Below are 26,759 nucleotides of genomic sequence, written 5' to 3'. Positions count from 1 at the left end.
TCTTATTTTCAGGGCTGCGAAGATCATTGTGACAAGACGAGTCATGTCTGGGAGATGTCGACATGAAGGTCTATCCTGATGGAGATGAAACAGGAGAAAGCGGCTCTAATCAGACAAGACCTCAGCGGTAAGTGCCTGGATGTAGATATTATACTGTATCTACACTGTGTGATGTGGAGTCATAATGTTTTTTGTAATATCCCTTATTCTACATTCTCACATTTGTGTGAAATGTCCGTGTGCTTCCAGGTTTTCTTATCAGATGGCACACGGACTCAGAGTTTTATAGGTCCATTCACACATACATGAAAATCATGGATCTGAGAATGAGATCCGTGAGGGTCAGACAATGTCCTGTTCTGATTCGATTTTGAGGATCAGAATAGGAAATGCTCAATGCATCTGTAAAAGAGGGCAGCACACCAACACTGCACACAGATACAGGGATGCAGCCTTATTATGTATAGCACAGTCCCTTAGTATATAGTGTGCTCACTTATTATGTATAGCACAGTCCCTTTGTATATAGTATACTCACTTATTATGTATAGCACAGTCCCTTAGTATATAGTGTACTCACTTATTATTTATATCACAGTCCCTTTAGTATATAGTGTACTCACTTATGTATAGACAGTCCCTTAGTATATATTGTACTCACTTTTTATTTGTAGCACAGTCCCTTTAGTATATAGTGTACTCACTTATGTATACACAGTTCCTTAGTATATAGTGTACTCACTTATTATGTATAACACCATCCTTAGTTACAGTTTCCTCTTTTATTACGAATAACACCGTTTCTTATTACATACCTTCTTCTCTAGTTATATATGATGCCATCCCTTATTATATAGCTTCCTCTGCTATTATGTACAGTGCTGTCTCTTACATAGTTTATTCTTGTTATTTTTGTTATTCACAGCGTCTTGTTTTATTACATAGTCCTCTCTCTTGTTAGATATAAAATGACTGCTGATGGAGCAGCCGGTGACCAGACGACCAGTCCAAATGATCCTCCATTAGAAAAGAAGCTTTCCCATGCTCCATCAGCCATCATTGCATTATACATCTAACAAGACAGGACGGTATGTAATAAAGACAGGGCTCTAAGATATAATCCGATATGTAAGAGACTATGCTGTACATAACAAGAGAGGGCACTGTGTAATAAGAGACCGCAATATACATAATAAAGGAGACTATGTAATATATATACATGTATGTTCGTGTGTGGGTATATACAGCTCTGGGAAAAATTAAGAGACCACGGCAAAATGTTCAGTTTGTCTGATTTTTCACTTTGTAGGTACTGTATATTTTTGAGTAAAATGTAAATTGTTCTTTTATTCTATAAACTTCTGACAACATGTCTCCAAAGTTCCAAGCAATAAATTTTGTATTTATTTTATGAAAATGAGAAGTGGTCAAAATAACAAAAAGATGCATTGCTTGCAGACCTCATATAATGAAAAAAAGAACAAGATCATAATCATTTAGAAACAACAATACTAATGTTCTAACTCAGGAAGAGTTCAGAAATCAATGTTTTGTGGAATAACCATGATTTTAATCACAGCTTTCATGCGTCTTGGCATGCTTTCCACCAGTCTTTCACACTGCTTTTGGGTGATCTTATGCCATTCCTGGTACAAAAATATAAGCAGTTCTTCTTTGTTTGATGGCTTGTGACTATCCATCTTCCTCTTGATTACATTCCAGAGGTTTTCAATGGGGTTCAGGTCTGGAGATTGGGCTCGCCATGACAGGGTCTTGATGTGGTGCTCTTTCATCCACACCTTGATTGACCTAGCTGTGTGGCATGGCGCATTGTCCTGATAGAAAAACAGTCCTCAGAGTTGGGGAACATTGCCTGAGCAGAAGGAATCAACTGTTTTTCTAGGATAACCTTGTATGCGGCTTGATTCATACGTCCTTCACAAAGAACAACCTGCACAATTCCATCCTTGCTGAAACATCCCCAGATCATCACCGATCCTCCACCAAATTTCACAGTGGGTACAAGACACTGTAGCTTGTATGCCTCTCCTGGTCTCCAGCTAACCATTAGATGACCAGGTGTTGATCTGGGGATCTCTATATTTCTAAAGATCAGTATTAATATAATGTGATCCTTAACAGGGTTGTCCGGCCTTAGGCTACAAGTCTGCAATCACTCTATATGATGGCAGACTTGCGACTCCTCACATCACGTGCACTGCACGCTCTGAGGACTCTCACGTGCCAGTGCCAGGAGCGGGTGGTCATGTGACCACAAGTATCCGATATGGCGACACACATACTCCCGGCCACATTCCGATAAGAATGTTTCCTGCCTCCGCTTACTACACTTGCATTGAGTGAGGTCGTGCCCATCTAGTCGTCTTGTGGCCGGGAGTAAGCATGTCGCATACTTGTGGTCACATGAATGCCCGCTCCTGGCACTGGCACATGAGAGTCCTCAGAGCGTGTACTATGTAGGTGTAAACCTACATCGATACCATTTGGTCAGTTTGTATACTTGTACCATTCCTATATATCACTGCAGGTCGGTATATATCCTAGGTATGCGCGTAGTATGTATTATGTATGATGGTGTCTATGTATAGGTGTGCTTCCCCTATTTTTTACACTGTGATCTTTATGTTTTTATATGGGTGTAATTTAATAAAATTTGGTTATTTTTCATACTTTTGGCCTTGTGATCATCTTTTTGTTTGTTTTCTATGTAGTAATTGATGATAGGCGTTATTGTCCTATTATTTCAAACATGGTATATAATTTGGTATTTAGTGCTTTATTGTGAATTATTGTATTACCATGGATATGTGTCATATTTACCTTTATAGAGCGTGTACTATGCCCGCTCCTGGCACTGGCACGAGAGTCTTCAGAGCGTGCAGTGCATGTGATGTGAGGATTCACAGTCATATGGAGTGACTGCAGACTTGTAGCTTTAGACTGGACAACCCTGTTAAGCTGCTATTCAGTTCCTCAGGGTATTTCAATGGGGGTAATACATTCTTAGCCACTATATGTCTGTAAGGTTTATAAGTGCATCCTCTACCAGGACGGCTAGATGATGTCCATAAAACATTTAGTGGAGAAGTGATTTTAGAACTGACATCTTTAAAAATGTCCTGAACGGGCCTGGAGGCAGCTGTCAATCACCATTAATAAGCCTATTTAAGACTAAAAATTGTGACAGATTTCCTAGTGTCATTTTAAACAACCCCGATGGGCAATATTCCAGGCACATAAGTGCATATATTGGAGATGGCTTACATGCACCAGATGGAGCATTATTACAACGGCGGTACTTCTCTATTATTACTTACATACAGCCATTGCAGTGTGGAGTCGCTGGAATCATAATGGCTGTGCACGCCACAGGGAAGATTTGCTTTATGACCAAACAATACCTTCACTTCTGATGTTAAATGATCGTGCTGCCCCTCTGTCCCTGCAAGGAGACCAAGAAAAAACAATAAATTTACAGGAATAAAGAGGAAAGAAATGGAATGTGCAAGACTATTCGCAAATGTTGCAATACTTTCCTGTAGTTCAGATCTTCCAAGGGAAGATTAGCTTGTTATGTATAGTATATAGTAGTATATAGTAGTAACTAGACATCAATAGGAGAGCATGTAAGGAGGAAGACTGGGCCGCAGGTACCTGTAGCGAGCCAGGTCCAGAACTGTTGAGGCTGCCTACCTTGTTGCCTGGGGGAAGGAATGAGGAGCTGGACCGACCTCATGACCCAGGTAGGAGGGGCAGCTTAAAAATAAAAGCGTGTGTAGCTGCGGGCAGCTTGGCACGAACCAGCAGCAGAGCTCAGCCAGGTAGGCTGCGTGCTCCGTCCTCAGCTGTTTGGTCTTTGACAGGCACGACTACCAGGAACCTTGAGTAATGGTCCACTATGGTCAGAGCGTAGGTGTGGCTGAGCACCGGCGCTGCAACAGGCTGCGTTGTTTGGTCCCTGCTGCCTCCAGCGGGACCACTGCATAGAGAAGTGCTGTGCGCTCAGTAGCTGCCAGAGACAAAAGTGCCATGTGCTCAGTAGCTGCCAGAGACAGAAGTGCCGTGAGCTCAGTAGCTGCCAGAGACAGAAGTGCCATGCGCTCAGTGACTGCGAGTACCACACATGTGCAGAGGAGAGAAGGCCGAGTACCGGACAGACTTTTGCGGCCTAACCTGCCACTTGCTTCCCGCCCGTTTACATTTGACTCTGAGAGTGCCACGGCCTTGTTTGTTTTGGCCGCACGTGCTTATGGACTAGAGGCTCAGCGGAAGGTATCGGAGACTGACCATTGCTTAAAGGACCCCAACTGAGGACATCGCCCCGCCGCTGCCAGTTCTACAAACCCCCCCTGCGGGATCACCTGCTACAGAGGACCATACAGGACACGATTAGTTCCTTCATTGGACTGCTATTGTTTTAAAGTTGCTTCCCTTATTATCCCTCCTTTAACCATTAACATCACTGTGATGAGTGAATACCTTGTTTTATTAAATTGTTACATCTTGTTAACCCTTGCTCTGCCTCCTGTTTGTCACTGCATCCCACCACCTGCTTACAAGCACATGGAAGGAAAGCCTTGTTGAGGGATGTGACTAAATTGGGCGGATACAAGGAGTGACTTATTTTGTAGTTAATGTATTCTGCTTCATATATTCATTAAGCCTATAAATTAATGGACACTCCAGATTCAAATTCCGTAGGAGAGTTTTTGAAATCACAAACCTGTGTATATCTTTAATCTCTCCAGCTCCAACTGGATTCAAGGAAGATTAATGTTAGCGTTAGAACTGCTCTAACAGTGAGTACTAGATTAGAAAAATTAGGTATTGGAAATGTATCCTTGATTAGACAAGGTACTGGAACATTTCAGTAAGGACGCAGTCAGCCAAGCTTGGAACACAGTGCTCGGACTGATTGGCGACTCGAGCATGACAATAAATAGAAATACATGAAGTTCTCATGATCAGGTTGGGAGAGCCGGTGGCCAGGCCATGTGCTGTGTTCTGATCTCAGTATGATTTACACGGCCTAATCTATCTAAGGAGTCACCTCAGATCACAGCAGTTGCAGGAGGTTGTCAGCCAGTTCCCGCTGTCTATGCAGCAGTGTGCAAGCAATTTAATAACAAATAGGAAGACAATCTTTCAATTCTCTTCACAAATGGGGAGAGAGGAAATTTAGAAATTTAAAGAAGGTTTACTGGCACAGATAGAACTGACTTCAATAATATACAAATAGGGAAACCTGAGTTCTCAGTCCCATAGGGATGGAGAGTAGAGGTGGAGATTTAGGCATGGGATTGTTATTTTACGGCATCTGTTTTGTACCTGTCTTTTCTTTATAATGTGTTTGGTTTTTGGTGCTTATTAGTGCACACCTCCATACTCATATAACAAAAGACAAAGGAAAATTATTAATAAATTTAAAAAAATCCAATATTCTTCCACAGATTACTGTTGATCACTAGGAATCAAAGGCGGACAATCGCCTAAACCTTATATAAAACACCCTGCCACTTACCACCCAAAAGATTCCAACTAACTCTCTAATAAATGATGACACATAGATACAGGCTTGATGTTGGCCATATTGAATCTATTACACCTCACTATATAAAATAAGCCCAGCCATGACAGTGAAGGAGGCACCAAGTTTTTACTAGAACATAAATGTAACAGTCATCAGAGGTTCCAGAAGCTTTGATGAGTGATAAAAACTTGATAAAACTATTATTTGTTCATGGAGATGGCTTGAAACAGTTTAAAGTCTTCCCAGGGGGGTATTCAGCATGCCAAAACTATTCACAGTGTTGTCAATGTCTTCTCAGTTTACGATCGTATCTCTGTCACTTTGGACAAATTGGTATTGTGATTCTCTCTTGTCCTCTGTAAAGAGAATATCTTTGTAAGCTCGAGTGGCGTCAGGTCATACAGGAAACCAAAGATCTGAAACACATTTGCTGATCTCTTGTAAAAACCTGAAACTTATATTTTGGAAGGGCCAAACAAAAATGTGGCAATTCCAAAAGAGGCAACTCAAGTCCGAAAACTTTTCAATATGTGTAAAAGTTCCACAAAGAGTGGTGAGTCCAAACTACAATAGTCTTGTCACATCCTGATCAAATCATACAACTGTTAGTCACAGCAGTGGCTGGTAAAGGCAAAAAAACAATAACTTTTCTCATTTTTTTTCTTATTATTATTATTTATTATTATAGCGCCATTTATTCCATGGTGCTTTACATGTAGATGTTTTTTCTTTTACCCTGTGGCCAGACACTGGATGACCATCACTCTGCTGTTATGTTTTTAGCCTCTCCTCATTAGGACGTGAGTTACCTTCCTGGGTAATGGTCCGCAGAGGCGACTGAGAAGCTGAGTGTCACGGAGTTACCGCGACAGAGCAGTACCAGAAGACCACAGCGTCTGATGGCTCCTGCTTCGCAACTGAGAAGAAGCACTTCTCTAGTGTATTAAAGGCGTTTGTTTTTTTCAGCAGGACAGGGGTTAATAGGCCATGTGGAAATCCCTGCTTTCAGCTGTGCTCAGTTAGCCACTCTTCTCTCCTATAAAAGCTAGGCCTTCTGATCAGATCCTTGTCTGAGATAGCACTTGCTTGTTAGACCTGGAGTAGTGAGGAGATGGTGTTTGGAGAGCTGGAAGAATTTATTGTGCGACATTTGTTTGGTTTGTATGCTTGGAAACTCCTCATCCTTACCTGCTTTATTTTCTTCCCCGTCCTTCACACCCTGGTGAATACCTCTGTTATTTGTGAGAGTATATTTTGTGTGAGTGGAATTTTCTTTTACCCTTGTCTTTGTTCCCCTCTTTGTCGGGTTGGTGTACTACGGTACACGGTAGTGCCTCTCTTCCCCGGGTGGGGAAGGGGACAGACGCAGGGCTGTATTTAGGAGACAGGGCTAGGGCAGAGGCCTCGTCATCCTCACCATCTGAGGTATTCCAGGGAACAGGGTGAGTTAGGGCACCCCTAGAGCTAGGGCCAGGAAAGGTGCCCCTGGTCCCAGTTTACTCGCCAGTCCTATCGTGACATTGAGCTACCTCCACACACGGCAGATATTGGCAATATTATATAGTCTCTAACAGCCTCTGCTGGAACTTGGCACGACCATTTAAATGCCTTTACAAGAAACACGCGTCGGTGGTCACATGTATCGGGTCCCATTGTCCCCCTGCAACTCGAACTCAGGGAGTGCCAATGGATTACTAGGGCAGCTGGGAAGGCCTGCTGAAGCCTCCTTTGCTGTTTTCTTGGCAATACTGTGAAGCTCTGCTATAGGTCAAGTTCACACGTTCAGTATTGGTCAGTATTTCACATCAGTATTTGTAAGCCCAAAACTACAACACATCCTGCAAAAAACAAGCCCTTGTACATCTGTGTCCATGGAAAAATAAAAAGTTATGGCTCTTGGAAGAGGGGAAGGAAAATATGAAAGAGCAAAAATAAAAAATTGCCTAAGACGTTGAGGACCCAATCATGACAATAAAACTGGTGACATATCATGGCATCATCACGATAGCACTTCAGGACCAGGAGGGCTGATGGCAGGAAGCTGATTGCAAGCTTCGTGAAAAATGTAGAACTTTTCTTCTTTTTGAGAGGAACTTTTTTTTTCCTATGTTCAGAAAATCAATTTAAAGGGATAGTGACATTTTCAATGGGTGTTGAATTACACTGTGAATTGAATAAAAAAAATTGAAAATGAAAAATAATTAAAAAGATATTATTTACTGTGAAAAAATGCAACATAGAGAACATCAGAATATGTTACAGAATAACATTCCATAATAATGTGATACAAAATAAAGGATGATTAAACTTTATGTACGTTTAAAAGAAATGTAGACCTCAGTCGTACAACAAGCCATACATGCGGCTGACTAAGTCAACACCAAACCCCAGACTGCATCACTTCATACAGACAGATCCTTCCATTCATCATATAAAAGGCTCTATTATTAAAGTCCTTGGGGATAATGTGAAAGCCGGGGCTCAGGGTAGCAGAGGACGGAACTGCTACAACAAACCTGAGAAGACATTTTCCTTGAATGAAGCCTTAGAGCTTCCCGGGACCATTAAGATGTGCAACTTAGGAACTTGAGGAGTGCAAGCAACAACGCTGGAAGTTCTCATTTTTTTCTGTGGAGCATTGTAAGTTCATTTCATAGTTCATTTTTGGATGGTCCATGGTGTTTGGTACAATTTGTGAGTTTTTAGATGAATGGGGTGTGACTTGGTGGAAAGGGCATGGCTTGAGATGCGTCACATTGCTCTAACCTTTTGTCATAAAAAAGAGACCAAAGTAGGCCGATCAAGACGTGATATAAAGTTAGCTCAAAGTGCCTGAAGATATGTCATATGTATCACATAGCCAGAGCCACGGTGACCGCCTTGTGGATCCAGTCTAGGTCTAAGCTATGTAAATGTAAAGGCCAGTAGATCCACGCTGCCCAGATCCTGGCATGACTGCGGCCAGGTAGGTTTCAACTTTAAACACTGCTGAGTTTCAGAGTAAACTTGCATTGAACAGTCGGCCGGATTAGAGGGAGAGATCTGACTGGTCGGCTTCTCCCTGTCCCGATCCAGGTGATTGACAGGTCTCCCCTATGTGTGCTGCAGCGCTGCAGTGTAAAACATACCAATTGTGCAGCCAGGCTTTGATCTATACTGCTCGTTATTCGGGCATCATGAATCTAATAACAGGTTCTCTTTAAGACAGTATTTATAAATCTGCAACAATGTCTTCAGTTTCGTAGCATCATCCAGGTAAAACTGATCCACTTCATCATACTACTATGTGCTCTACCTACATAATGCTGCATTTAGAGTTAAAGGGGTATTCCCATCTCCAAGATCCTGTCCCAATATGTAGTAGCTGTAATAATAATTATATTAGCAAATACCTGCAGTTACAAATGTAGTATAGTTCTTCTGATTAGCTATGTTGCTTACCCCATGTGCAGGGCATTGCAGTAGCTTATGTTTTCATGTTTATGACCACTCATATAGTGACAGTTAGTTACTTAGCAGTTAGTTTATTAGCAGTTGGTGGTTGTAATCATGTTTATCTAAGCTACTGCAATGTTCTGAACATGGGGTAAGCAACATAGCGAATCAGAAGAACTATTCAACATTTCTAATTGTAGGTATTTGCTAATATTATTATTATTCTTACACCTGCTAAATATTGTGACAGGATCTTGGAAATGGGAATACCCCTTTAACCCCTTTCTGATGTCGGATGGGATAGTACGTCCGAGATCAGTATCCCCCTTTGAGGTGGACTCCGGCGGTGAGCTGCCTCAAAGCCGCGACATGTCAGCTGTTTTCAGTTATGGCAGCTTCTAGCCTCTCACAATATGAAAAAAAAAAAAAAAAGTTCAAATCACCCCCCTTTCAGCCCATTAAAAAATCCCAATAAAGATAAAATCAAACCTACACATACTTGGTATCGCCGTGTTCAGAATCGCCCGATCTATCAATACAAAAAGGAATAACCTGATCGCTAAATGGCGTAGCGAGAAAAATCAAAACACCAGAATTAAGTTCTTTTGGTCGCAGCGACACTGCATTAAAATGCAATAACGGGTGATCAAAAGATAGTATCTGCACAAATATGGTATCATTAAAAACGTCAGCTCAGCACACAAAAAAATCAGAGATTCCTGTAATTAGAGGACTGTGTAATTTATAATCACTGCTATACAAATTGCCATTTCAGCTGCATCTCCCCAACAGCTCAGGGGTCATCTCAGTTGGAGAAGTGCTTATTTATACAGTTCGCTACAGTAATTAGTGTAAGGTTATTATACTATCATAGTATTCTATATTTGTTAATCTGCATAGCAGCATTCAGTCTACTTCTTAACTTCTTCATACTACTTATTATAACAATTTCTACTTTGCATAGTGGTCACTGCCCTCAATCTCAGATTATCATTCAACTCACTTTTAGACAAAAGATCAGTGTGTGCAATGCTACTTACTCAATAAAACTGTTGTCACACAGATTTTACATTATTTTCCTGTGGAATGTAATAGAATTCATTAAGTAACTTACATCCCTTCACAGAAATCAGTTAAACAGGACCTTTTACCAGTTTGGGCATGTTAAACTGGTCACATCATAGTATAGTGGCTGAAGAGCAAAGTAAAACATAGTTTTTATTTTTAAAATGTTCCTCTCTGTTGCAGAGGTAGCTTGTAAAGTTTAGATTATTATTTGTATTTTAGTTCAACTGTGTCTTATCAGAGATTTTTCTGTGGGGGTGTGTACTTCTTCCCCTGCATGAAGTTGACCAATTAAAGGCAGGCAGCATAATGCAGGTCAGAAAAGAGCACACCCTTCTCTCCTCACCTATCACTGCAGCTGCTGTGTAGAGATACAGCAGATATGAGCAATTTGTCATTGCAATCACTTTCAGGTCTCATTCTACAGCAAGTTGGTGTGGCAGAAAGGGGAGAGCTGACTGTACTGTGAGATGAGATCTGGAGGTGTTTGTAATGATACATAACTCATCTCTTCTGAAACTCTACACAACAGTCACAGAGTTATATATCATTATAAACACTTACAGATAACATCTCACAGGACTGAGAGCGCTCACCTATCCCCCACACTGACTGCTGTGAGATGAGATCTGGAGATGTTCATAATGACAAATTACGGTACTTACGTCTGTTGTATTTCTCCACAGTAGCTGCAGAGATCAACGATGAGGGAAGGGCATGTTCATGTCATGGTTGTGGACAAGGCTCCTTCCCTGTCCTCTCAGGGTTAATTTTGTATGGCCTCCTTTTGGTTTGGGGAGGGCTATATTTACCCGCCTTCGTCTGGGGATCTTTGTCAGTGATACATCTGTTCTGACTGTGTGTCTGACCCCCTGGTGTGCTTGCATACTGTGTAGTCCGTTTGCCTTCTCGTGTATGATCCAGTCCGTGTTCTAGTTCTGTGCATTGCTTGTGATTCTGTGCTTACTGTTGTGAATTTGGATTCTGGGCTCCCCCGGTGGCTACTGGTGGAATTGAACTGGTGTCTTCATCTTCTCTGTTCACCTGTTCCCATCAAGATGTGGGAGTCGCTATATAACCTTGCTGCTCTGTTAGTTGCTTGCCGGTCAACAATGTTATCAGAAGCCTCTCTGTGCTTGTTCCTGCTCCTAGACAACTACTAGATAAGTTGGACTCTTGTCCATGTTTGTTTTTGCATTTTTGTTCCAGTTCACAGCTGTAGTTTCGTTACTGTGTCTGGAAAGCTCTTGTGAACAGGAATTGCCACTCTGGTGTTATGAGTTAATGCCAGAGTTTTAAAGTAATTTCTGGATGGTGTTTTGATAGGGTTTTTAGCTGACCATGAAAGTGTCCTTTCTGTCTTCTGCTATGTAGTAAGTGGACCTCAAATTTGCTAAACCTATTTTCATACTACGTTTGTTATTTCATCTTGATTCACCGCCAATACATGTGGGGGGCCTCTGTCTCCTTTCGGGGTATTTCTCTAGAGGTGAGCTAGGACTAATATTTTCCTCTGCTAGCTTTATTTAGTCCTCCGGCTGGTGCTGGGCATCTAGAATCAACGTAGGCATGCTACCCGGCCACTGCTAGTTGTGCGTTAGGTTTAGTTCATGGTCAGCTCAGTTTCCATCTTCCAAGAGCTAGTTCCTATATATGCTGATGCTATGATCTCTTGCCATTGAGATCATGACAGTTTGACCGGCCCACTAAAGGGTTAAAATCCTTGGCTGAGAAAGGAGAGAAATAAGTAGTCTGCTGAAATATTTTTTTTTTTTTTTTTTTTTTTTTTTTCCTCTCCTTTGAATGGCTCTGTGTTCACCTGTTTGCAATGGATCTTCAGAGTGTAACTGCAGGTTTGAATAATCTCGCCACGAAGGTACAAAATTTGCAAGATTTTGTTTGTCATGCACCTGTATCTGAGCCGAGAACTCCTTTGCCGGAATTTTTCTCGGGGAATAGATCCGGGTTTCAGAATTTTCGAAATAATTGCAAATTATTTTTGTCCCTGAAATCTCGCTCTGCCGGAGATCCTGCACAGCAGGTCAGGATTGTGATTTCCTTGCTCCGGGGCGACCCTCAAGACTGGGCTTTTTCATTGACACCAGGGGATCCTGCGTTGCTCAATGTGGATGCGTTTTTTCTGGCCTTGGGGTTGCTTTATGACGAACCTCATTTGGAGCTTCAGGCAGAAAAAACTTTGATGTCCCTATCTCAGGGGCAAGATGAAGCGGAAATTTACTGCCAAAGATTCCGCAAATGGTCTGTGCTTACTCAGTGGAATGAGTGCGCCCTGGCGGCGACTTTCAGAGAGGGTCTCTCTGATGCCATTAAGGATGTTATGGTGGGGTTCCCTGTGCCTGCGGGTCTGAATGAGTCCATGACAATGGCTATTCAGATCGATAGGCGTTTGCGGGAGCGCAAACCAGTGCACCATCTGGCGGTGTCCACTGAGAAATCGCCAGAGAGTATGCAGTGTGATAGAATTCTGTCCCGAAGCGAGCGGCAGAATTTTAGACGGAAAAATGGGTTGTGTTTCTATTGTGGTGATTCTACTCATGTTATATCAGCATGCTCTAAGCGCACTAAAAAGCTTGGTAAATCTGTTTCCATTTGCACCTTACCGTCTAAGTTTATTCTATCTGTGACCCTGATTTGCTCTTTGTCATCTATTACCACGGACGCCTATGTCGACTCTGGCGCCGCTTTGAGTCTTATGGATTGGTCCTTTGCCAAACGCTGTGGGTATGATTTAGAGCCTTTGGAGACTCCTATTCCTCTGAAGGGGATTGACTCCACCCCATTGGCTAATAATAAACCACAATACTGGACACAAGTAACTATGCGTATTAATCCGGATCACCAGGAGATTATTCGCTTTCTTGTGCTGTATAATCTACATGATGATTTGGTGCTAGGATTGCCTTGGCTGCAATCTCACAACCCAGTCCTCGACTGGAAAGCTATGTCTGTGTTGAGCTGGGGATGTAAGGGGGCTCATGGGGATGTACCTGTGGTTTCCATTTCATCATCTATTCCCTCTGAAATTCCTGAGTTCCTGTCTGACTATCGTGACGTCTTTGAAGAATCCAAGCTTGGTTCGTTACCTCCGCACCGAGAGTGCGATTGTGCCATAGATTTAATCCCGGGTAGTAAATACCCAAAGGGTCGTTTATTTAATCTGTCTGTGCCTGAACATGCTGCTATGCGTGAATATATAAAGGAGTCCTTGGAAAAGGGACATATTCGTCCATCGTCATCTCCCTTAGGAGCCGGTTTTTTCTTTGTGTCAAAAAAAGACGGCTCTTTGAGACCATGTATTGATTATCGGCTTTTGAATAAAATCACTGTTAAATATCAATACCCATTGCCGTTGCTGACTGATTTGTTTGCTCGCATAAAGGGGGCCAAGTGGTTCTCTAAGATTGACCTTCGTGGGGCGTATAATTTGGTGCGAATCAGGCAGGGGGATGAGTGGAAAACCGCATTTAATACGCCCGAGGGCCACTTTGAGTATTTAGTGATGCCTTTTGGTCTTTCTAATGCTCCGTCAGTTTTCCAGTCCTTTATGCATGATATTTTTCGCGATTATTTGGATAAATTTATGATTGTGTATCTGGATGATATTCTGATTTTTTCGGATGACTGGGACTCTCATGTCCAGCAAGTCAGGAGGGTTTTTCAGGTTTTGCGGTCTAATTCTTTGTGTGTGAAGGGTTCTAAGTGTGTTTTTGGGGTACAGAGGATTTCCTTTTTGGGATATATTTTTTCCCCCTCTTCCATTGAAATGGATCCTGTCAAGGTTCAAGCTATTTGTGATTGGACGCAGCCCTCTTCTCTTAAGAGTCTTCAGAAATTTTTGGGCTTTGCTAACTTTTATCGTCGATTTATTGCTGGTTTTTCGGATATTGCTAAGCCATTGACCGATTTGACTAAGAAGGGTGCTGATGTTGCTGATTGGTCCCCTGATGCTGTGGAGGCCTTTCGGGAGCTTAAGCGCCGTTTTTCCTCTGCCCCTGTGTTGCGTCAGCCTGATGTTGCTCTACCTTTTCAGGTTGAGGTCGACGCTTCTGAGATCGGAGCTGGGGCAGTGTTGTCGCAGAAAAGTTCTGACTGCTCCGTGATGAGGCCTTGTGCCTTCTTTTCCCGTAAATTTTCGCCCGCTGAGCGGAATTATGATGTTGGGAATCGGGAGCTTTTGGCCATGAAGTGGGCTTTTGAGGAGTGGCGCCATTGGCTTGAGGGGGCCAGACATCAGGTGGTGGTATTGACTGACCACAAAAATTTGGTTTATCTTGAGACCGCCAGGCGCCTGAATCCTAGACAGGCGCGCTGGTCATTATTTTTCTCTCGGTTTAATTTTGTGGTGTCATACCTACCGGGTTCTAAGAATGTTAAGGCGGATGCCCTTTCTAGGAGTTTTGAGCCTGACTCGCCTGGTAACTCTGAGCCCACAGGTATCCTTAAGGATGGAGTGGTATTGTCAGCCGTTTCTCCAGACCTGCGGCGGGCCTTGCAGGAGTTTCAGGCGGATAGACCTGATCGTTGCCCACCTGATAAACTGTTTGTTCCTGATGATTGGACCAGTAGAGTCATCTCTGAGGTTCATTCTTCTGCGTTGGCAGGTCATCCTGGCATTTTTGGTACCAGGGATTTGGTGGCAAGGTCCTTCTGGTGGCCTTCCCTGTCACGAGATGTGCGAGGCTTTGTGCAGTCTTGTGACGTTTGTGCTCGGGCCAAGCCTTGTTGTTCTCGGGCTAGTGGATTGTTGTTGCCCTTGCCTATTCCTAAGAGGCCTTGGACGCACATCTCGATGGATTTTATTTCAGATCTGCCTGTTTCTCAGAAGATGTCTGTCATCTGGGTGGTGTGTGACCGTTTCTCTAAGATGGTCCATTTGGTTCCTCTGCCCAAGTTGCCTTCTTCTTCCGAGTTGGTTCCTCTGTTTTTTCAAAATGTTGTTCGTTTGCATGGTATTCCTGAGAATATCGTTTCTGACAGAGGGACCCAATTCGTGTCTAGATTTTGGCGGGCATTCTGTGCTAGGATGGGCATAGATTTATCTTTTTCGTCCGCTTTCCATCCTCAGACGAATGGCCAGACTGAGCGGATTAATCAGACCCTGGAGACATATCTGAGGTGTTTTGTGTCTGCTGACCAGGATGATTGGGTTGCTTTTTTGCCATTGGCGGAGTTCGCTCTCAATAATCGGGCCAGCTCTGCCACTTTGGTGTCCCCGTTTTTCTGTAATTCGGGGTTTCATCCTCGATTTTCCTCTGGTCAGGTGGAATCTTCGGATTGTCCTGGAGTGGATGCTGTGGTGGAGAGATTGCATCAGATCTGGGGGCAGGTGGTGGACAATTTGAGGTTGTCCCAGGAGAAGACTCAGCTTTTTGCTAACCGCCGTCGTCGTGTTGGTCCTCGTCTTCGTGTTGGGGACTTGGTGTGGTTGTCTTCTCGTTTTGTCCCTATGAGGGTCTCTTCTCCTAAGTTTAAGCCTCGGTTCATCGGCCCGTATAAGATATTGGAGATTCTTAACCCTGTTTCCTTCCGTTTGGACCTCCCTGCATCCTTTTCTATTCATAACGTTTTTCATCGGTCATTATTGCGCAGGTATGAGGTACCGGTTGTGCCTTCCGTTGAGCCTCCTGCTCCGGTGTTGGTTGAGGGTGAGTTGGAGTACGTTGTGGAGAAAATCTTGGACTCTCGTGTTTCCAGACGGAGACTCCAGTATCTGGTCAAGTGGAAGGGATACGGCCAGGAGGATAATTCTTGGGTGAATGCATCTGATGTTCATGCCTCTGATCTGGTTCGTGCCTTTCATAGGGCCCATCCTGATCGCCCTGGTGGTTCTGGTGAGGGTTCGGTGCCCCCTCCTTGAGGGGGGGGTACTGTTGTGAGTTTGGATTCTGGGCTCCCCCGGTGGCTACTGGTGGAATTGAACTGGTGTCTTCATCTTCTCTGTTCACCTGTTCCCATCAAGATGTGGGAGTCGCTATATAACCTTGCTGCTCTGTTAGTTGCTTGCCGGTCAACAATGTTATCAGAAGCCTCTCTGTGCTTGTTCCTGCTCCTAGACAACTACTAGATAAGTTGGACTCTTGTCCATGTTTGTTTTTGCATTTTTGTTCCAGTTCACAGCTGTAGTTTCGTTACTGTGTCTGGAAAGCTCTTGTGAACAGGAATTGCCACTCTGGTGTTATGAGTTAATGCCAGAGTTTTAAAGTAATTTCTGGATGGTGTTTTGATAGGGTTTTTAGCTGACCATGAAAGTGTCCTTTCTGTCTTCTGCTATGTAGTAAGTGGACCTCAAATTTGCTAAACCTATTTTCATACTACGTTTGTTATTTCATCTTGATTCACCGCCAATACATGTGGGGGGCCTCTGTCTCCTTTCGGGGTATTTCTCTAGAGGTGAGCTAGGACTAATATTTTCCTCTGCTAGCTTTATTTAGTCCTCCGGCTGGTGCTGGGCATCTAGAATCAACGTAGGCATGCTACCCGGCCACTGCTAGTTGTGCGTTAGGTTTAGTTCATGGTCAGCTCAGTTTCCATCTTCCAAGAGCTAGTTCCTATATATGCTGATGCTATGATCTCTTGCCATTGAGATCATGACAGCTTACTGTCTGTTTCTGGCTCTGACCTTCAGCTCTTACTAATCTCCTGTCTGCCCCATTTGTACTGCACCACTATCTCTTGCTACCTGACCTTTTGCTATGTCCTGACCACTCTCAGTGTCTCATTGTTTAGTACTTCATTGACCGGTGGTCATGCTTTTCAGGTCCTGCACTCTGGCAGGTAAGCTCACCGCAGCACTCCCCTCTCACACCCTCTTGTCCTTCTGTATCTCGTGCACAGACTCCTGCTGTAAGTCTGCAGCAGGGTTCTTGATAGTTCATTTCTCCCCTACAAGATGCTGCCTGCTTTTGCATTGGTCAACTTCATGCAGGGGAAGGGAAGAAGCACACACCCCCAGAGACAAATATTTAGTAATATCCAGTTGTACTATAACTATAACATAAACTATCTTCTAAACTCTCCACAAAGAAGAGGAGAAAGAAAAATAAAAACAACTATGTGTTTACTCAACTTTGTAGGCACTATTCTATGATGGGGCCATTTTAACATGCCCAAACTGGTGAAAGGTCCTATTTAAACTAAAGAAATTGCTTATCAGTATTGACAGCCACATCTCGCCTTAAATTCTTAACTCTTGTGTATCTTTTAGTAGAACTTAGTGTCTTATTGTTTGTATCTTTCAGAATACATCAGTCTTCCTTACGGTCACTGACATCTATCTGTCTCATTCATTTCTGCCCCTCCCTTTATTTTTGGATAATGCAAGTCCTGTATTCAGTAGCCTCTATAGAATCCAGCTGGTGAGATGCTTAGTAACAAGATGTATTTTTCCTTCATACAACAGAGCTTTCACAAGACTTTTATGCCTCAGAGTCAAATTGAGGAGAATTTGGAAGAGAATAGAAAAAACATCATATTTATCATTAGTGTAAATGCAGCCATCTAAAGTACGAATAAAGACAAGTAGTTATTGTAGTAAAATAAGAAGCAGTATCTAAGGCGAAATAGAAAATTACAGGGGTCAAAACATTTTAATAAATAGTTGTGAGTGTTGGATAAGTCCTAAATATACAGTATAAGGTTGCCAACAATGGCGGACAAAGACAGAAGAGGGCCCCTGTGCAAGAACCATATATGGACCCTTTGTAGCCCAATAGCTCATCATAATGCACATTTCCAAGTGTCTTAGACATGGTAGAGAGTCCTTTTACCACTTGGTCTCCTGTACATGTTGAATGAATGCTATGTCCACCCCTGGGTGCCAAGATGGACTGTGTGGATTTCAGTTGCAAGGAAGCTTGTTCAACTACTTACCGTATTTTCTGGTGTATAAGACGACTGGGCGTATAAGACGACCCCCAACTTTTCCATATAAAATATGGAATTTGGGATATGCCCGCTGTATAAGACGGGGGTCATCTTATACGCCCAGTCATCTTATACGGCGTGTGGTTCCCAGGGTCTGAAGGAGAGGAAACTCTCCTTCAGGCCCTGGGATCCATATTCATGTTAAAAATAAAGAATAAAAATAAAAAATATGTATATACTCACCCCTCCGAGATGCCTGGCTGTCACTGCTGCAAGCGTCTGCCTCCGTTCCTAAGAATTGCAGAGCATGAAGGACCCTTGATGACGTCGCAGTCCTGTGATTGGTCCGTGACCGCTCATGTGACTGGTCACCTGACCGTGACGTCATTGAAGGTCCTTCACGCTCTGCAATTCTTAGGAACGGAGGCAGACGCTTGCAGCGGTGACAGCCAGGCTTCTCGGAGGGGTGAGTATATCCATATCTTTTATTTTTATTCTTTATTTTTTACATGAATATGGATCCCAGGGCCTGAAGGAGAGTTTCCTCTCCTTCAGACCCTGGGAACATCCAGGATCGCTCCCTGCACATGCCGTACCTGGCGTATAAGATGACCCCCGACTTTTGGGACACTTTTTAGGGGTTAAAAAGTCGTCATATACGCCGGAAAATACGGTACATCTATGTTGAAATCAACTTACTATACAAGTCCAACAAATTATGTAAGCAAATTAGCACAACGTCTTGTAGTTTTGCTCACTCAGTTAGAACTTGATATATAATATGAAATTCATAATATTGTCATGCATTGACCAGGTAAAAGGAAGTACAGTGGAATGTAAAAGTTTGGGTACCCTGTTATGGATCCCAATGGCTAGGGGATCGCACTGGACAAGCAAAAATAACTAAAATAACGGACGAGCTCTAGGGTGATGGAACCTGGGCTGACCGCTGCCCTACTCCTGACAAACACAACTAGAAATAGCCAGGGAGCGTGCCTACGTTGATTCTAGACGCTTCGCGCCAGCCTAAGAGCTAACTAGCACTGCAGAGAAAATAAAGACCTAACTTGCCTCCAGAGAAATAAACCCCAAAGGTATAGTTGCCCCCCACATGTATTGACGGTGAAAATGAGAGGAAGGCACACACATAGATATGAAAATAGAGTTAGCAAAACGAGGCCCACTATAACTAGAAAGCAGAAGGATACAAAAGGGGTCTGAGCGGTCAACAAAAAACCCTAATCAAAAACCATCCTGAGATTACAAGCACCCATGTGCCAACTCATGGCACATGGGGAGCACCTCAGCCCACTAGAGCTTCCAACTAGCATAGAGTAATATTTAGCAAGCTGGACAAAAAAACAAAACAACTGAAAAGCATAACTTAGCTTATCCTGAGAGATCTGGAAGCAGGTAGTCAGAACCAAACTGAGAACATCTGAGAACATTGATAGCCGGCAAGGGAAAGACAGGGAAGCCAGGTTAAATAGGAAACACCCAGCCTCTGATGGACAGGTGGAAACCAGAAACCGCAACCCACCAAAGTCACCCAGTACCAGTTGTAACCACCAGAGGGAGCCCAAAAACAGAATCCACAACAGTACCCCTGGTCAAAATTACTGTTATTGTGCACAGATAAGCAAATTCAAGACTAAATGATTTCTAAAATGCCTACAGTTAAAAAAGACACATTTCCTTGGTATTTTAGGCAAAAAAATATTAATATGTTTACATTTTTAAAATATTAAAAATTACAAAAAAAAGAGATGAGGCAAATGTTTGGGCACACTTGGAAATTTTTGTGCTCAGATAACTTTGACCAAGGTTTCAGACCTTATTTAGCCTGCTAGGGTTATCACTTTTTCACTATCATCATTAGGAAAGGCCAGGTGATGCAAATTTCCTAGCAATTATATAAAACCCAGCCCCCTCTAACAAAAAACAGCAGCCATGGGTAATTCTAAGCAGCTGCCCAGCACTCTGAAAATGAAAATGGTGGTGTCCCACAAAACAGCAGGAGAAGGCTATAAGAAGATAGCAAAGTGTTTTTAAGTTGCCCCTTCCTCAGTTTGAAATGTAATTAAGAAATGGCAGTTAACAGGAACAGTGGGGGTCAAGATAAAGTCTGGAAGACCAAGAAACATTTTAGTGAGAGAAGCTCGTAGGATTGCTAGTTATGCAAATCAGAATATCCACTTGACGCAAAAGATCTTCACAAAGATTTAGCTGACTCTGTAGTTGTGGTACTTTATTCTACTGTTCACAGACACCTGCGTAAATATGGCCTTCATGGAAGAGTCATGAGACGAAAACCTCTCCTGCATCCTCACCATAAAATTCAGTGTCAGAAGTAAGCAAAAGACCATGTAAAGAAGCCTGATGCCTTTTGGAAACAAGTCCTATGGACCGATGAGGTTATAAGAACATTTTGGCCACAATGATCAAAGATATGTGTGGAGAAAGAAGGGCACAGGATTTCAGTAAAAGAACATCTCGCCAACCATTATGCATAGGGGTTGATCAGTCATGCTTTGGGGTTCTGTTGCAGCCAATGGCACGGGGAACATTTCACGGGGAGAGAGAAGAATGGATTCAATGAAATTTCAACAAATTCTTGATGCAAACATAACACCATCTGTAAAAAAAGCAGAAGGTTTTTTTTTCCTAAAATACTAAGGAAATTTGTCATCTTTAACTGTAGGCTTTATGACATCATTTCATTTTCAACTTGCTTAAAGGGAACCTATCACCCCGTTTTTTAAAGATTAGATAAAAATAGTGTGAAATAGGGGCAGAGCTGGGCTTTACATTACTGCCTTTTTGGTGCCTTTACACCCCCGTTAGGCTGCCGAAATACCTTTGTGAAGTGGCCGTTTTGTCCTGTCACTCAAGTTGGTCAGGTCGGATGGGCGTGGTCACAGCGCTGTTTCTCCCCCAGATCAGGCTCATCATTACGTTGGTGGCGTAGTGGTGTGCGCATGTCCAAGGTCCCGAATCCTGCACAGGGGTGTGAAAATAGCAGCGATGTCCGTTATTTCATTGGTGATCGGTGGGCGCGGCCATCTTGCTTTGGCCGCGCGTGCGCAGAAGCGGCGCTCTGCTGGCCGCGGCTTCAGGAAAATGGCCGCGGGCATCCGCGCGTGCGCAGATGGCTATCGCAGCGGCCATTTTCGTGAAGCCGAGATGCGAACTCTGCTTCACGAAAATGGCCGCCGCGATAGCCATCTGCGCACGCGCGGATACCCGCGGCCATTTTCCTGAAGCCGCGGCCAGCAGAGCGCCGCTTCTGCGCACGCGCGGCCAAAGCAAGATGGCCGCGCCCACCGACCACCAATGGAATAACGGACATCGCTGCTATTTTCACACCCCTGTGCAGGATTCGGGACCTTGGACATGCGCACACCACTACGCCACCAACGTAATGATGAGCCTGATCTGGGGGAGAAACAGCGCTGTGACCACGCCCATCCGACCTGACCAACTTGAGTGACAGCAGAAAACGGCCACTTCACAAAGGTATTTCGGCAGCCTAACGGGGGTGTAAAGGCACCGAAAAGGCAGTAATGTAAAGCCCAGCTCTGCCCCTATTTCACACTATTTTTATCTAATCTTTAAAAAACGGGGTGATAGGTTCCCTTTAACTGTTCACAATAACAGTAACTTTGACCAGGAGTGCCCAAACTTTTACATGCCATTGTATTTGCCATTTTACTTATGATTGCTGCATGTTGATTTTACAAGTAGCTTTTCACTTCATTAGTACATAAAAAAACCTAAAAGATCATAAATATAGGAACACCCAGAAAAACATCTATATGAACCTGCTAAGTGTCTCTTTACAAAACCCTGGGCATTTCATGCTGTTTGCCCATTCTTCTATACTGGCTGCCTCTCTATTCTTGAAAATGGCTGCAGGTATATGTGTCCGAGTATATCAGGGACACGCATGCTTTTCATCCCTTCCTAATAAAACAGGTACGCTTTTGTAACAATGTGAATAATGTTTGGAATGCTTATATAGTTTAATAATGGTTTACTGTGGATGACTCATGTCTATTACTTACTGTAAATGTATTTATAGCAGTGTATTAATGTGTTAAGGTTAGGGAAAACATTAGGATAAGAAAATTAGGAAACAGTACAGAATAAGAGAGTAATAATGATAGTAAATGGGAAGTACACTGGAAGGCAGTGTAGTTCAGGAAGTAGTTTGATACAGTAAGGTAATGGTTAGGAACAGCCCGAGTTAGGGAGAGGCAGGGGTAATATAAGGGGAAACACTTTCTGGTTAGATAGAGTTGGAGATAGATGCAAAAATAAGATAGTGAGAGATTAGCAGAAAGGCAGATTAGGCCAGTGGGTTGATTAGCACAGAAAAGCATGAAACATTTGGGAGCAACATGTGGACGGCCGCCACTAATTTCAGTGGTCCTTCCCAGGATATCTGGGGCCTACGGCCTGAATTAGGTATGGAAGTGGGTGCCTTATTCACCTTCCAGAAGGGGAAGCTGGATGGGAAACTGAGTCAGAGAACTGGGTCAGGAAGCATGGAGCTGCAGAGCTAGAAAGAGCGTCTCAGGGGCCAGAGGTGCCAGGAACTGAAGGGAGAGCTCAAGTTGGAAAAATGGACAGAGTGAAAATGTGCTGCACTGTAACTGCCACAAAACATCTGATGTTAAGTAAAGTCGGACTATTGAAAACAAACACCAAGTCTGTCATTAAATGTGTGGTGACATCCGGATCCGGGATTGCAGAACCAGAGGAGGGAACAGGCGCAAAAGTGAGTGCTATACACTACACACAAACCACTACACACAAACCACTAACACAAGCCACACAGCAGACAGGACTTTGTTTGCTTGTAGGGTGCCAGGGTGTGGGAGAACAGCATCCCCTGACTATCGCCCTGTGCACCTTACATACGCATGCCACCAAAAGAAGTTATGAAATGGCTCCTCATCCTAGGCTAGGTTGGTAGGACCTGTGCTTAAACTAAGGGATAGAAGATGGTAATGAGCATAGACATAGGAATTCTAATAGATTTGAAAACAATGCATAATGTGTATGAAAATAGGGGTGAATAATGTGCGTATGTATTGGGGATATGTGTGTATTGTGTATGCATGGGGGTATTTATAGATACAGCAATAATTAAGGGAACTTTGGTACAATGGAGGTTTGCATACATTTCGCATATAGGGTAGGTGCACTATGCTATTACCACAGTTCACCATAGTGGTTTGTTTCAGCTTTGATACCACTGTACGTAATGTTATCACATAGCAGCGCTATATATCTGTGTGTTATAGGAGTACTATGTTTGGGGGTGGTGTAGGGTATTCTGGTCAAACTAATTATCGCTCCAACTACTACATTTCAAAAGTTGTAAAGCTTCTCAAATTGATGCTATTTTTCTATGCGCACAATAAAACATACACCTCCTGGTCTACCCCTTGTTATTCTTCACGTGCCTCTGTCAGTTACAGCCTGTCAGTGATTGTTGCCATTTCTTAGTTGAAGATGTGCAGGAGCCCTGAAAGCTGCCGACCGCTGAACTGCTGCGAATGTGCATGGCCAATAGAGAACAGAGGAGGATTCTGGGACTTTTAGTAGAGGGATGGCATCGATAGGTGAGGAAGGACAGAGGGAAAACACCATACTAGTTGTTTGCTGTAATTTGTGACTTAAGCTGGTGGAGAACATATGGATATTTTACTGATACCAATAACAACCGTTTAACTAAATTAGAAAAAAATCTGCTGCAGTAGAGGAAAATCCCTTTATGTTCTCGGCGAATGATTGTATGTGATCACCTCTTACAGAGTCAGGAGCATCTAACAATTGGGCTGCACCTCCATGAGCCATGCCAGGAATCTTAGGCTAGTCACTGACTGGAGTAAGCTTTTCTGGCCACAGGTTAATAATACGGACACGCCCCCAGGGAATCCTCTGAACCACACCCTCTTATAAAGACCATAAAAATTACTGCTACCGTATATAAAAAGGCACTGTATCTCTGGAACCATACGGCGGATAAATGAAAAAAAAAACCATCAACGGCATGCTCAGGGGAATAATAGAGGAGCAAATTTTGCCATTTTAACCTGGTGATAGGTCTCCTTTAACGGTGACCATTTTGCCTTTGTTGTTTTCTTGTTATCACCTCTTAAGTATTTCTTCTTATATACTAGGATGAGACTTTTTCTATTTGGCTCCTGCATACCCCGGGGTCCATACTATATATGTTTGTTTGTGAAATGATATGTAATTTTGGATTCCAAATCTATATTTACTCCTGCAATAAGAAGAATGACCCAGAATAAGAATCCATTGGAGCAATGTGTTTTCTAGCCACCGGACTAGACATGGATGTAACTGATGATGGTTTTCACCAAATGTAACTGCAGAATGTAATTCAATAAAACACAGGCACATGTTGTGCAAACCTCCAAATAGATGACTATCGGCCTCCAGAGCTGGAAGGGAGGCTGTGAAACGAGGGTGAGACTATGCCGCTATCTACGGTATATCAGTCCTTCTCCCCATATATGCGCTCACATATATGAGTTGAAATAAAATGTATTCTTGAGTGCGCCATAAAGTACAAATGCTTATGTACAGGAGCTACGACAACTACTCCACAACCATTGCTAACAGTATTTGCCATATATTATCACAACAGGACTTGCGGTGTAGGCAATCTACAAAGCACGCCGTAAAGTAAGTGAACTCAGCAACTCCTGTCCTTACAGAGAAAGGCTCGCTGACGATTTTCCCTTTTGTTTGCCTAATTGACCACTTCCAGCTGTCTATTTTGAAGGGCGAGAATTAGATCGTGTAGTGCTTTTATTTGCGGTCATCTAGGGTGACACAAACTAAATATATCTCTTGAAAATCTGCTCAGCTGCAAGCACAGCAGAAATGTATGTATCTGTATGGCTCCACATAGGTCATACTTCACAGTGCGACCAACGAGTGCATTCTTAATGTATCATTCACCAACCATCATCATATAATGAAAAAATGTACACTAGAATCAACAGTTACAAACATATACATTTTTATTAAATACTGTAAAAAATCACATATACTGACTAAGCATTTTAAAAAGTGGGAAACCACAAGGTGGTGCAAAAAATGCTAAAAAACTCCATACACGAAGCTTAGAGTCACTATTAAGTTGTGAGTGAAAATAGGGCAATTAAACAGATACCTATGGTGGGGATATACGTATGAATAATGGAGTAGGTACTGTGATATAGTGACCCCTGTAACAGGTAGGGGGCGCTGCATCGTCTCCCCGGTATGTGCACGGAGTCGTATTGAGGCCGTGAGAATTGACCTGCAGTAATGTCAGGATCACGTGACCAGCCCAGGTGATCCATTACTGTGGGTGTGGTTACAGGTACATAACCTGACCAGGGTGTGGGTCACGTGGTCTTCTGTGTGGTTCCAGTGTTGGATCTGAATGGTCCAAGTGCAAGGTCCTGGAAGCCTGTGCATGGGCTGTGTGCCCCGTGTAGGAAGACCTGGGAGGAGGCTTCCTGGAAAGCACATGGCTTGGTGGCCTGTGGTGTTGGACTGAGTCCTGAATAGCACTCAGACAGGCCACGGCCTCTGTGTTGAATGGTCCCAGGTGGGATGGACGTTCTGAAGAACACAGTGTGATCATGGTCCGGCACAGTCTGTGTTAGAAGCTCCTGCGAGTGGAGTCTTCTTGGAGCACCTGAGAGACTGTGGACCTGGATGATCGGCGTTGGGGAAGCTACCGGCCTTCGGTGGCTCTGGACTGACTGATGTGTGCCGGCCAGGCAAGTTGGTGAACCCCGTTAGGCAGTTTCCCCAGGAGAGCGGACTGACAAGGAGTCAGCAGATGGAGCAGGAGCTCCCATAAGGTATCATTGTCTGATGGTGCTTGTTATGTTCCATGAACTGTGTGGTAACCCGTGGCAACTGGTCAGGAGAGGACCAGCATGTTTAGTTGCTACAGACTGAGGATATGAAACGTGATGTGATGTCCTGGTACAGTGTGTAAATGGACTGCACGTGGTATGGTTTATGATACCCTAATAAACCGTAAAGACTAGTGTTGAGCATTCCGATACCGCAAGTATCGGGTATCGGCCGATATTTGCTGTATCGGAATTCCGATACCGAGATCCGATACTTTTGTGGTATCGGGTATCGGTATCGAAACAACATTAATGTGTAAAATAAAGAATTAAAATAAAAAATATTGCTATACTCACCTCTCCGACGCAGCCTGCACCTTACCGAGGGAACCGGCAGCGTTGTTTGCTTAAAATTCGCGCTTTAACTTCCTTACGCGAAGTCCCGGCTTGGGATTGGTCGCGCGCCGCCCATGTGGCCGGGACGCAACCAATCACAGCAAGCCGTGACGTAATTTCAGGTCCTTCAGGATTTTAAAATTACGTTCCGGCGTTGTGATTGGTTGCGTCGCGGTCACATGGACGACGCGACCAATCACAAGCCGTGACGTCACGTCATTTTAAAATGCGCGCGTCTCCTGCCTCCCGTGACGTCACGGCTTGTGATTGGTCGCGTCGCCCATGTGACCGCGACGCAACCAATCACAACGCCGGAACGTAATTTTAAAATCCTGAAGGACCTGAAATTACGTCACGGCTTGCTGTGATTGGTTGCGTCCCGGCCACATGGGCGGCGCGCGACCAATCACAAGCCGGGACTTCGCGTAAGGAAGTTAAAGCGCGAATTTTAAGCAAACAACGCTGCCGGTTCCCTCGGTAAGGTGCAGGCTGCGTCGGAGAGGTGAGTATAGCAATATTTTTTATTTTAATTCTTT

At 43.5% G+C, this 26,759-nt stretch overlaps 1 protein-coding gene across 1 annotated transcript in view; it reads right to left on the bottom strand.

Annotated features, from left to right (window-relative positions):
- The window catches only part of MCAM (melanoma cell adhesion molecule), a 119,768-nt gene that overhangs the window by 57,305 nt on the left and 35,704 nt on the right, over window positions 1-26,759 (bottom strand). The window contains exon 2 of the mRNA XM_077250512.1: window positions 3,339-3,463. Coding sequence (XP_077106627.1) covers window positions 3,339-3,463 — 125 coding nt within the window. The remainder of the gene's footprint in view (window positions 1-3,338; window positions 3,464-26,759) is intronic.

This window comes from Ranitomeya variabilis, chromosome 4 (assembly GCF_051348905.1).
Source record: "Ranitomeya variabilis isolate aRanVar5 chromosome 4, aRanVar5.hap1, whole genome shotgun sequence".
In the NCBI taxonomy this organism is placed as follows: Eukaryota; Metazoa; Chordata; class Amphibia; order Anura; family Dendrobatidae; genus Ranitomeya; species Ranitomeya variabilis.
Note: the sequence above shows the minus strand (reverse complement) of the source record. Positions and strands in the feature narration are given on the sequence as shown.